At 40.2% G+C, this 13,848-nt stretch overlaps 1 protein-coding gene and 1 long non-coding RNA gene across 3 annotated transcripts in view; both read right to left on the minus strand.

Moving 5' to 3' along the window:
* LOC133540816 (uncharacterized) overlaps positions 1–13,848 on the minus strand; it is a 322,729-nt gene that overhangs the window by 277,775 nt on the left and 31,106 nt on the right. The window lies entirely within an intron of this gene.
* Positions 1–13,848, minus strand: part of phactr1 (phosphatase and actin regulator 1) — a 48,453-nt gene that overhangs the window by 28,046 nt on the left and 6,559 nt on the right. For both annotated transcript variants that reach the window (XM_061883763.1, XM_061883762.1), the window contains exon 2: positions 2,460–2,624. In XM_061883763.1, the coding sequence (XP_061739747.1) occupies positions 2,460–2,624 (165 nt within the window). The remainder of the gene's footprint in view (positions 1–2,459; positions 2,625–13,848) is intronic.

Below are 13,848 nucleotides of genomic sequence, written 5' to 3' on the forward strand. Positions count from 1 at the left end.
TGTTATTGTGCTAAACATACAAAACATTTGGCGAACAAGGAAAACATATTTGGCTTATCGTCGCCACCTGTATGTTTGCCTACACCCGGTGAGTCTACAGTCCCGTTTCAGCGGTGGCTAAAATCGTTTTGAGACTTTTTGTTCGCGTCGAGAGGAACCCCTGATTTTGACCACCCTCACACTGACAGGCGACAGATATGACTCGGTTACAGTTGCATTGCAGGCATATTTCTCGGTGGGAAAGTGCCGTTTTGAATCCAGGCAGCGTGTGCAGGTGAACCGTTGGCTCATTTCGGGCAAAACACTATGAATTTGGACAGTTGGAGGACGGTCTAATCGTCGATCAGATCCTTAATAAAAGACATCCTGCAGCCTGCTCAGGTACAGCCTGACTCATTGACGTCAGCAGATGCCCACAACATAGGAATCGGCTGCAGGTTCCCAATTTCAGACGCATGGCACTCAAGCCCCATATGTCACTACCATCACCGCTGGTTCAGAACGTCGCCTAGGAAACCGTGGGGAATTACGATGAAATAGAAGCCAGTTTCAAAGTTCACAGGGCGGGTAGACAGGGAAGGGGGACCATGTGCAGCACAAATTGCGGCTCCTCTGACCACGCCACAGGTCATCAGATGTGACCCACTTGGGGAAAATGTTGCCGCAACTGCAATAAATGAACCACTTTGCACGTGTGTGTCATTGATCTCGACACCACTTGTCAACAGAGTACAAAGCACACATACATTGTTCAAATATCTCACGTGCAAGGTGAATGGGCAGCACATTCATCTTTTAGTGGAACTCACTCAGGACCATCACGACGGACATCCATCCATCCATCCATCTTCTTCCGCTTATCAGAGGTCGGATCGCGGGGGCAGCAGCCTAAGCAGGGAAGCCCAGACTTCCCTCTCCCCAGCCACTTCGTCCAGCTCCTCCCGGGGGATCGCGAGGCGTTCCTAGGCCAGCCGGGAGACATAGTCTTCCCAACATGTCCTGGGTCTTCCCCGTGGCCTCCTACCGGTTGGACGTGTCCTAAACACCTCCCTAGGGAGGCGTTCGGGTGGCATCCTGACCAGATGCCCGAACCACCTCATCTGGCTCCTCTCGATGTGGAGGAGCAGCGGCTTTACTTTGAGTTCCTCCCGGATGGCAGAGCTTCTCATCCTATATCTAAGGGAGAGCCCCGCCACACGGTGGAGGAAACTCGTTTTGGCCGCTTGTACCCGTGATCTTATCCTTTCGGTCATGACCCAAAGCTCATGACCATAGGTGAGGATGGGAACGTAGATCGACCGGTAAATTGAGAGCTTTGCCTTCCGGCTCAGCTCCTTCTTCACCACAACTGATCGATACAACGTCCGCATTACTGAAGACGCCGCACCGATCCGCCTGTCGATCTCACGATCCATTCTCCCCCCACTCATGAACAAGACTCCTAGGTACTTAAACTCCTCCACTTGGGGCAGGGTCTCCATATATATATACATATATATATATACATATATATATACATATACATATATATACACACATATATATACATACATACATACATACATACATACATACATATATATATATATATACATATACATATATATACACACATATATATACATACATACATACATACATACATATATATATATATATATACATATACATATATATACACACATATATATACATACATACATACATACATACATACATACATATATATATATATATATACATATACATATATATACACACATATATATACATACATACATACATACATACATACATACATATATATATATATATATACATATACATATATATACACACATATATATACATACATACATACATACATACATACATACATACATACATATATATATATATATATATATATATATATATATATATATATATATATATATATATATATATATATACACATACACACAGTCATGCCTGTGTTTTGAGTTGTTTTTCCCAGCGGACAGTAAATCAAGACTGCTTTTCAGGCTGTAATCTGGCCTTTTTTAAAGTATTGTCCCTTGAGAAGATATAACAACATAACAGAAATATGAGGGTTGTATACTCTTTTAGATACTGTACACAATTTTTTCTCTTTGCATTATGAAGTCATACATAAAAGTGTTTGTGTTCTACTGCCTTTTGTTTGATATTTTACTAAAAACTAGCATCCTGGACATTTGGCTTTAGTTATTCTTTGGTCAGAGTGAGACATTGTGGGAAAAATGTGCCCTGTTACTCAAAACAGAAATGTCCACTGCAGAGGACAATGGCTCTCAGGAGAATATACGTGTGGTGTACTGTGCAATGTGTACCTACAGTTCGTGACATTGTTTCTTCTACTGTATATTATTTAACATATATTTCTTATGTCCGCTATATGGCACAGGCTAATGAAGGAAATGTGTGTATTTTGTCCTCACCAGCAGAGGTCTGCTTGAACTTTTCACTCTTCTTTTTTCTCCATTTCCAGGGTTTAAAGAGACGCCCTATGGTGGCAAATTTACTTCGCCGCCTAATTGGAGGTGTGTGTGTGCCAGGTACCAGTGAGTCAGAGCGCATCGCTGCCAGCCTCTCCACTTCCTCAGCTGCAACACAAAATGAAAAGAGCATTGAAACAACAATTTGATGAGTTAAAAATAGATTTTTATATTTGAGGTAAAAATACACCTAAGTTCAGTCAGTATGTTTTGACAAACATTAATAAGAACGTTATATTTTCACACTTTGCAGCTCAAATGCACTGGATCATGGTGAGTTTACTGACATATTGTTATGGGTCACACTCCTGCTGCTTCTCCTCCTGCTGCGCCCTCTACCGAGTGCACCGTGGGCCATGCCCTGCGGCGTTCCCTCTCCACTGCGGGAGCGCCTCCGTGCAGCAGCAGGAGGTCTGCAATCAACACACCTGCCCGTCATGAGCGTCCAGCCTTCATAAGCCAGCGCGTCTTGAGATCCGGTGCCAGAACATAGCTTCTCGTACAATACATCTACAGCTTTCTCGCATGTGCATTCTCTCTCCCTGCGTTCCCTTCCTGTCGTGTTCGCTGTCTCTCGTGTTGTGTCGTCCTCCAGCTTCCCGTCGTCATTTTTTCGTTGTCGGGCTGTGTGCCCACTGACCATGACGCCTCGCTCCTGTCCTCGTCCTTCCGCCTGCCGTCTGACGTCCGAGCCTGCTTTGCCCATATTGGACTCCCGCCTCGATCTCAACACCCTCTGGTAACCACCACGCTCAGATAATCCTCACACATAGTCACACGACATATCTTTGGATTAATCGAACACCACACTCACACATTGTGCTGTCAATAAACACGCTGACAGCTAACGACGTCATCGCCTCTCTGCCGTTTTCTTCTGCCGCTGTCCCGTCACACATAGATAAGTAAATAAATACATTTGAAATGTGGACTCGTCAGACCACAGAGCAATTTGACAATTTGCTCACGCATTTGTTCACAAAGTCCATGTTTGTGAATGACAGAGCATTTCATGGAAGCTGCTTCTATACCCAATCATGGCACTCACTAGTTCCCAATGAGCCCGTTCACCTGTGGGATGTTCCTAATCCGTTTTTGATGAGCATTCCTCAACTTTCTCAGTTTTTTCGCCGCTTGTGCCAGCTTTTTTAAAACATGTTGCAGGCATCAAATTCCAAATGAGCTAATATTTGCAAAAAATTTAGTTTTACAGTTCTAACATTAAATATCTTGTCTTTGCAATCTATTCAATTGAATATATGTTGAAAAGGATTTGCAAATCATTGTATTGTGTTTTTATTTATGATTTAGACAACGTGCCAACTTCACTGGTTTTGGGTTTTGTAGAACCACAATCATTGTTTTTTGTCACTTTTTCATTTAACTTAGATACATATTATTTTGGCCTTACACGGCTCTTTCTTAGAAGTGAATGAGCAGTTTTCTTTGAATTAATTTGTCAAGAGATGCATCAGCATCAATTGGCTGTGGGGAAAAGAGGCAACACAAAGTTCAATGTTGTTTTTGTTCTTTCAGCAGTTTATTTCCTTCGCTCTCATATCCATTCAGTTTTTTATAAGTGGTAGGAAATGGATGGATGGATGGACTTCATCATCCTCCTTTGTCTGACTGGACTCGGCACGTGTTGCCAAAATACAATGTGACACAACAGCAGCGCCTGTGGGCGCGTGTTTGTGTGTGTGTTTACATCTCTGAAAATGTGTAAACGAACGCTGGCCTATTGCAAGAGTATGAGTAACCCCACTTGTCTCCTTCCTGTCTCCATCACTTCTGTTTTGATGGGTGACGGTCACCTAAACAACAACTTTATGGGAGAAATGCATCAGAACATCAGCCTTTTTCCTGTTCTAGTTTGGTGATTGAGTTCAGGTCTCGAGCCATGGTTAATGTGCCTTAGTAATACAAACCCCGTTTCCATATGAGTGCGGAAATTGTTTTAGCAGGTTCGATTCCCGCTTGTGCCATCCTAGTTACTGCCGTTGTGTCCTTGGGCAAGACACTTTACCCACCTGCTCCCAGTGCACCCACACTGGTTCAAATGTAACTTCGATATTGGGTTTCACTATGTAACGCGCTTTGAGTCACTTGAGAAAAAGCGCTATATAAATATAATTCACTTCACTTCACTTCACTTAGATGTAAATATAAACGGAATACAATGATTTTCAAATCCTTTTCAACCCATATTCAATTGAATATGCTACAAAGACAAAATATTTGAAGTTGAAACTGATAAACATTTTTGCAAATAATCTTTAACTTTAGAATTTGATGCCAGCAACACGTGACAAAGAAGTTGGGCAAGGTGGCAAAAATGACTGAGAAAGTCGAGTAATGCTCACTAAACACTTATTTGGAACATCCCACAGGTGTGCAGGCTAATTTAGAACAGGTGGGTGCCATGATTGGGTATAAAAGCAGCTTCCATGAAATGCTAAGTAATTCACAAACAAGGATGGGGCGAGGGTCACCAATTTTTAAGCAAATTGTCGAACAGTTTTAGAACAACATTCCTCAACGAGCTATTGCAAGGAATTTAGGGATTTTACCATCTACGGTCCGTAAAATCATCAAAAGGTTCAGAGAATCTGGAGAAATCACTGCACGTAAGCGATGATATTACGGACCTTTGATCCCCAGGCAGTACTGCATCAAAAACCGACATCAGTGTGTAAAGGATATCACCAAATGGGCTCAGGAACGCTTCATAAAACCACGGTCAGTAACTACAGTTGGTCACTACATCTGTAAGTGCAAGTTAAAACTCTACTATGCAAAGCAAAAGCCATTAATCAACATCACCAAGGAATGCCGCCGGCTTCGCTGGGCCCGAACTCATCTAAGATGGACTAATGAAAAGTGGTAAAGTGTTCTGTGGTCTGACGAGCCCACATTTCAAATTATATTTGGAAACTGTGGACGTGGTGTCCTCCAGAACAAAAAGGAAAATAACCATCCGGATTGTTATAGGCGCAAAGTTCAAAAGCCAGCATCTGTGATGGCATGAGGGTGTTAGTGCCCAAGGCATGGGTAACACCAAAAATGATTCCCGGGCACGGCACCGCTGCTGCTCACTTCTCCCATCACCTCCCAGGGGGTGATCAAGGGTGATGGGTCAAATGCAGAGAATAATTTCGCCACACCAAGAGTGTGTGTGACAATCATTGGTACTTTAACTTTAACTTACACATCTGTCAAGGCACCATTAATGCTGAAAGGTACATACAGGTTTTGGAGCAACATATGTTGTCATCCAAGCAACGTTATCATGGACGTCTTCGCTTATTTTAGCAAAACAATGCCAAGCCACGTGTTACAACAGCGTGGTTCTGTAAAAAAGAGTGTGAGTACTTTCCTGGCCCGCCTGCAGTCCAGACATGTCTCCCATCGAAAATTTGTGGTGCATTATGAAGCGTAAAATACGACAGCGGAGACCCCAGACTGTTAAATGACTAAAGCTCTACATAAAACAAAAATGGGAAAGAATTCCACTTTCAAAGCTTCAACAACTAGTTTCCTCAGTTCCAAAACGTTTATTGAGTGTTTTTAAATGAAAATGTGAGGTAACACTGTGGTGAACATGCCCTTTCCCAACTACATTGGCACGTGTTGCAGCCATGAAATTATAAGTTATTTATTTGCACAAAAAAAAATAAAGATTATGAGTTTGAACATCAAATATCTTGTCTTTGTAGTGCATTCAATTGAATATGGGTTGAAAAGGATTTGCAAATCATTCCATTCCTTTTATATTTACATCCAACACAATTTCCTAACTCATATGGAAATGGGGTTTGTACATCAAATGGGTTCAAATGTGAAATTAAACAGTACATGCAGTAGGATATTGAAGATTTTAGATTGGTGTAAAAGTTAAAGTTAGGGCTTTTCCAGAGGAACAAGCTGTAACTATTAATGCTGTTTTTCAGATTTTAAACTTATTCAAACTGAATTACTAATTCTGACTGTGTTACTATTGCACTTGCAGCTTGTTTTTATTAGCTTTTGGCATACAGTATACTATTATACATAGTCATATACAAGTCTTTATAATTACAGTATATTTCAGACTACAAGGCGCACTTAAAATCCTTACAACCTGTTTTCCCTACAGTACGGCATATATTTGGTTATGCTTACCAACCTTGAAGCAATTTTATTAGGTACATGGTGTAATGATGTGACCAGTAGATGGCAGTCATACATAAGAGATACGTGTCGACCGCAATATGAAGGCAGTAAAGAACACCAAAACTTTAAACGTTCCATTGACAATATAGAATATTACACACAGCATTCAAAAGTCTGTCAAAATGTTTTTAGTATGACTTCGGTAAGCTATGAAGTCGCATCGCTTGATGGATTGTCAGCGCAAAAAACATACCAGTATTATAATGGTGCATGTATAAGGACTGCAAAACAGCACCTATTAAGACATATTACCTGATGTTTTGTTTCAAAATATCATGCAAAACCCACTTTTCTTACCTTCTGGTACCTGCTGATCTGTATTTGGGATTTGCATCAGTCCTGGAAATGTGCGCGAGTCCGCAATTTAAGACCGTGTTGACACCCTAGTCATAAGCTTCTTCTTTTTCTCTACCTTCTTATGTGACATTTATCTTCCGTTGTTGCCATTTCTAATATAAAGTAGCGTAAAGTTCTTACTTATATCTGTCAGTAGATTAGCTATCAAAGCGCAAAAAACTGTAGTGGGTTTACATTATTCACCCACGGAACTTTAGTTACTAGAGGGTTCCCGTCGGACGGTTTTTCATGGGACACATTTGAAGTTGCATTACTGAGCCACGGATGAGAAAATGCTGTTCCTTTATTGATTTATGTAAAGTCTGAATGTCATTAAAACAGTTAGCTCAATCTTTTGACACTTCTTCCACTACCGTCCTTGCACGCTACACCGCTACAACAAAGATGACGGGGAGAAGACGCTGTCGAAGGTGAGCCATGTAGGTAAGACCGCCCAAAAAACGGCAGATCCTGGAGAGACGCTCAGAAAGCTACCTGAAAATGGTCTGTAAAACATTCTATGCAACACTTTCACCAAAGAACCACCATTACATGTTATGTAGACCAGAAAATAATGTTTTAAATTTTGAAAAATATCTTAATACGACCCGTCTAATGCGCTTTTTAATTTGGTGCGCCTTATGGTCCCAAAAATACGGTAGATATCCATCCATCTATCCATTTTCTACCGCTTATCCCTTTTGGGGATCTCAGCTGCATTCGGGCAGAAGGCGGAGTACACCCTGGACAAGTCGCCACCTCATCGCAGGGCCAACACAGATATACAGACAACATTCACACTCACATTCACACACTAAGGACCATTTAGTGTTGCTGATCAACCTATCCTAGGGTGCATATCGTTGGACGTGGGAGGAGTACCCAGAGAAAACCCACGCAGTCCCGGGGAGATCATGCAAACTCCACACAGAGTGATCCCGAGACCAGGGATCGAACCCAGGACCTTCGTATTGTTGGGCACATGCAATAACCCCTGGGTCACTGTGCTGCCACGGTAGATATAATTAGATAATAGTACAATTGACTTTGTCATTTATAACACAAAGCTAAGATGTCAATGTTTTGTTCAGCTAGCTTAACGTTGACCTACATTGAAATGTTCACACCTCTAATGGACAAACTGTATCAAATTGGCTCTTAGCATCCTTCAACATGCTTGGTGGAAAAACTTTTTTCTTTCCCCCCAACACGACACCACTGTAGTGGCTGCTGGTTGCAGGAGTTCTGGGCTCCTGTGTATCCTTATTGTGTTCTTGTAGTACTGTTGTTTTCATGTGTTTTTTTGCCTTTTGGTTCAGGCCACTTATGCACCAGCGCCCCCCGCGACCCCAAAGGGAATAAGCGGCAGAAAATGGATGGATGGATGGATGGCACTTCAAGATTGCAACAAGGGGCGGCTTTTTTGTGACTTCTGCAGTGCTTTTTGCGGGCTTTTGGAGTTGCATCAGGGGAGCCTTTGAGCAATGGCCATGTTTGCACTGGAGACCAGTACACTTGTAGACTCTCTGCTACACCGGAGTCTGCGTGGAGACTAGCGTCGGGAATTAGCATTGGGCATCGGGTTGGATCACAGAACCATGGCTAAATGAGCATGTATCGGACGCTTCGGTCTCCTGGGACAGATTCTTGCTCGTCCGCATGGACTGGACATTGGCTGAGAGCTGGAGGGCAGCCTAAGACGGAGTCTGCTCTCTTGGTTGCTTTGTTAAGAATAATCCCCTGACCTCGGCAGACAAGAGCGTGGAGCGCTGCAGAGGTCACTGCCGTGTACAGTATGCGGGTGTTGAAATTGTGTTTTTTTTGTTTTTTTTTCTATGTACAGTATTATTTATAGCTCATTTTTGTTTTTTTGCTGTTTTATTTTATTTGTGTGGCTGTATGTAGAAATGGCGTTGCTGAAGTACCAGCTGGTTACAACAGATATGTACCTTTTTAATATATTCTATGCCCTTTGTTTTCTTTGAGGTTTACCTTTTGTTTTCATTTGTTTTTTACCTTTTTTTTGTGGACTTTTGTATCTGCAATGCAACCGCAACATTTTATTTATTTATTTTTTTTTTTTTATTTGATCTATTTTTTTTTAATAATTACCTGCAATTTTTTTTATGTTTTATTTCGAAAATCATGAACGCTGTTTAAACAACAGCCAAGCAGTTTTATGTTTTGCATTTTGTTTTATTACTGTTCAAAAAATAAAGTACTAGTGCTTAAAAAGAGCCTGACCAACATGCCAGGCCTGCCAGCACACAACAACAATAATTAAACGGCTCAAAAAGCTCAAAAAAGATTTCAGGAAGATATAAGCACATTTACCAAATTTAGCCATTTGTACAAAACCCAAAACCAGTGAAGTTGGCACAATATGTAATTCGTGAAAAAAAAACAACAGAATACAATGATATGCAAATCCATTTTAACTTATATTCAATTGAATAGACTGCAAAGACAAGGTATTTAATTTTCGAACTGAGAAACTTTTTTTTTGTGCAAATAATCATTAATGTATAATTTGATGGCAGCAACACAGTGCAAAAGTTGGCACAGGGGCATTTTTACCACTGTGTCACATGGCCTTTCCTTTTAACATCACTCAGTGAACATTTGGGAACTGAGGAGACCAATTTTTGAAGATTGTCAGGTGGAATTCTTTCACATTCTTGCTTGATGTACAGCTCAAGTTGTTCAACAGTCCAGGGTCTCCATGGTTTTTTTTAGGCTTCATAATGCGCCACACATTTTCAATGCGGGTACAGGTCTTGTACCCGCACTGTTTTACTATGAAGCCACGCTGTTGAAACACGTGGCTTGGCATTGTCTTGCTGAAATAAGCGGGGGAGTTCATGATAACGTTGCTTGGATGGCAACATATGTTGCTCCAAAACCGGTATGTACCTTTCAGCATTAATGTTGCCTTCACAGATGTGTAAGTTACCCATGCCACTAATACACCCCCATACCATCACAGATGCTGGCTTTTGAACTTTGCACCTATAACAATCCGGATGGTTCATTTCCTCTTTTTACCGGAAGACACGACGTCCACAGTTTCCAAAAACAATTTGGAAATGTGGACTCGTCAGACCACAGAACACTTTTACACTTTGCATCAGTCCATCTTAGATGAACTAGGGCCCAGCGAAACCGGCGGCGTTTCTGGGTGTTCTTTTTAAATTTATTTTGTTTTGCATAGTAGAGTTTTAACTTGCACTTACAGATGTAACGACCAACTGTAGATAGATAGATAGTACTTTATTGATTGCTTCAGAAAAATTAAAAGTTACTGTAGTTACTGACAGTGGTTTTCTGAAGTGTTCCTGAGCCCATGTGGTGATATCCTTTACACACTGATGTTGGTTTTTGATGCAGTGCCATCTGAGGGATCCAAGGCCACGGGCATTCAATATTACATGCAGTGATTTCTCCAGATTCTCTGAAGCTTTTGATGATATTATGGACCGTAGATAGTGAAATTCCTAAATTGCTTGCAATACCTCGTTGTGAATTGTTGTTCTTCAACTGTTCGACAATTTGCTCACGCATTTGTTCACAAAGTGATGACCCTCGCCCCTTCCTTGTTTGTGAATGACTGAGCATTTCATGGAAGCTGCTTTTATTCCCAATAATGGCACCCTCCTGTTCCCAATTAGCCTGTTTCTCAATGGGATTTTCCGCATAAGCGTTTGATGAGCATTCCTCAACTTTCTCAGTCATTTTGCAACTTGTGGCAGCTTTTTTTAAAACATGTTGCAAGCTTTAAATTCCAAATGAGCTAATATTTGCAAAAAATAAAGTTTTTCATTTTGAACGTTAAGTATCTTGTCTTTGCAGTCTATTCAACTGAATATAGGTTGAAAAGGATTTGCAAATCATTTTATTCTGTTTTTATTTACGATTTACACAACGTGATAACTTCACTGGTTTGGGTGTTTGTAGTGCTGAACACAGCAGACTTTCATGAAACCATTCATGCTTTCACAATCGCCCTGCTACTGATTGGCAACCACTCTGCCTTTTCACAAAGTCAGATACTATAAGCTTCCTGCACCTCGTAACACAGAACATTTTGAAAACTGAATGAAGATAATGATATAGTCGATATAGTATTTGAAACATTTGTTCCAATTGCTCAAAATAATAAGATAATGAATTAAAGTGACACGAAAAAAAGTCATACTCAAGGATTTGGGATTTTTTTTCTCCACTGGTTTGGCTCATTTCTTGAAACAGAAATTTTAAATCTCAAAACTCTGAAGAGAAATTGGCAAAACTGTAAAGTAGCACAACAACATAACTAACTTGCAAAAGCTCTTATGTCTTCCAAAAAGGTTCACTCATGCTTAGAAACTGAATTCTTTCCCTATATAAATGTGTCCCCAAAAAAAAAAAGTGTACACTGCAAGTCAAAATGTTTTCCATGTTCTGTCACTATGGCAGAGGACTATTGATGCATACTGCAGGAAAATTTTAACTATTTTAAGTGCTCACTATGGGCCCGATAACATTTATTTTATTATACTGAGTGCGATTAATTTAGCTCCGTCCTCATGATTATCGGAATTCCCGCAATACTGAGAGGAGAAAATGCAATTATAATTCTTGAACACACTCAGTGTAATTTATCAAGACTTAAACTGTTCTACGGTTGCTGTTTTGTGTCATTATTTAGTATGGCTAAAAAGGACGTGCAAACTAGCAGTTGAGCAGAAGTGGGTTTGTGAAAGGAGGGGATCGCGCTGAAGCTCTATTTATGTTTGTCAACATTTATGGACTGTCATAAATAAAAATACAGTATTAGACACATCATCTAATACGCAATATCATTTTATAGTTGCTGGATGAATTAAAGGGATCTTATTTTTTCTACATATTGGCTGCCTTAGCAACAAAACGCTGCGAGAAACCCTGATGTATGTGTATATATATATATATATATATATATATATATATATATATATATATATATATATATACACATATATATACATATGTGTATATATATATGTATGTACGGTATGTTTTAGCTTTTTCTGACAGATATAAGTAAGAAATGTACACTACTTTATATTAGAAATGGCAACAGCAGAGGAGAATGTCCCATCACAAGAAGATAGAGAAAAAGAAGAAGTTTATCGACTACGGCGTCTGCGTGTATGTGCGCAATTGTTCAGGTCTTATACAAGTCTCAAATACAGATCAGCAGGTACCAGAAGGTAAGAAAAGTTGCTTTTGCATTATATTGCGAAACAAAATGCCAGATAATGTCTTACCTTATACACACACTCGTATAATACTCGTATGTTTAATGGGCCGACAATCATTCAAGCGGTGCGGCTTCATAGCTCACCAAAGACGTACTAAAACATTTTAATAGATTTTTGAGTGCCGTGTGTAATGATCTATATTTTCAATGGAACATCTAAAATGTTGGTGTTGTTTACTTGAGACATATTGCCATTATAGTGCACCCTACACGTATCTCTTATGTTTGACTGGTCATACTTATCATTACACCATGTACCAAATAAAATAGCTTCGAGGTGGGTAAGCTCAACCAAACGTATTCCTTACATTAGGTGTACTGGGTTATAAGCCGCACTGTCGAGGTATGCAAAGAAAAAAAAAGATTTGAAGTGTGCCTTATAGTCCGGAAAATACGGTACTTGCGTCCACAGTGGTACAAAGGACCCAATTGCACACATGTATACGCGTTAGAAAATACATGGACATTTGGGATGGATCTATTGAAAACATCAGCAAGGGGTAGGTGTTCAGAGGGTGAAAAAAGCTCAAATAAGCAAAAAAAAATGTATTACTTCATTTATCGAACAGAATACAAAGCCGATGGTTAAACAGTGCCTCTTAAAAGTCAGGGGCGGCACTGTGAAAAAAGCTCAAATAAGCAAAAAAAAAAATGTATTGCTTTATTTATCGAACAGAATACAAAGCTGATGGCTAAACAGTGCCGCCCCTGACTTTTAAGGGGGGGGGCACTGTTTAGCCATCAGCTTTGTATTCTGTTCGATAAATGAAGCAATACATTTTTTTTTTGCTTATTTGAGCTTTTTTCACCCTCTGAACCCCTACCCCCTGCTGAAGTTTTCAATAGATCCATCCCAAATGCCCATGTATTTTCTAACGCGTATACATGTGTGCAATTGGGTCCTTTGTACCACTGTGGACGTAAGTACCGTATTTTCTGGACTATAAGGCCCACTTAAAATCTTTTTTTTTTCTTCGCATACCTCGACAGTGCGGCTTATAACCCGGTACGACTGATGTAAGAAATGCGTTTGGTTGAGCTTACCTACCTCGAAGCTATTTTATTTGGTACATGGTGTAATGATAAGTATGACCAGTCAAACATAAGAGACACATGTAGGCTGCACTATAATGGCAATAGGTCTCTTTTAAGAGGCAGTTAAAAGTCAGAGGCAGCACTGTTTAGCCATCAGCTTTGTATTCTGTTCGATAAATGAAGCAATACATTTTTTTTTTGCTTATTTGAGCTTTTTTCTCTTTTAACTTTTAACTGCCTCTTAAAAGTCAGGGGCGGCACTGTTTAGCCATCAGCTTTGTATTCTGTTCGATAAACGAAGCAATACATTTTTTTTTTGCTTATTTGAGCTTTTTTCCCCCTCTGAACACCTACCCCTTGCTGATGTTTTCAATAGATCCATCCCAAATGTCCATGTATTTTCTAATGCGTATACAGACTCTGCATCCAGTGGCCCCCAGGTGAATTGAGTTTTAGACCCCTGCTCAA

The sequence above is a fragment of the Nerophis ophidion genome, linkage group LG22 (genome assembly GCF_033978795.1).
Source record: "Nerophis ophidion isolate RoL-2023_Sa linkage group LG22, RoL_Noph_v1.0, whole genome shotgun sequence".
NCBI classification, from domain to species: Eukaryota; Metazoa; Chordata; class Actinopteri; order Syngnathiformes; family Syngnathidae; genus Nerophis; species Nerophis ophidion.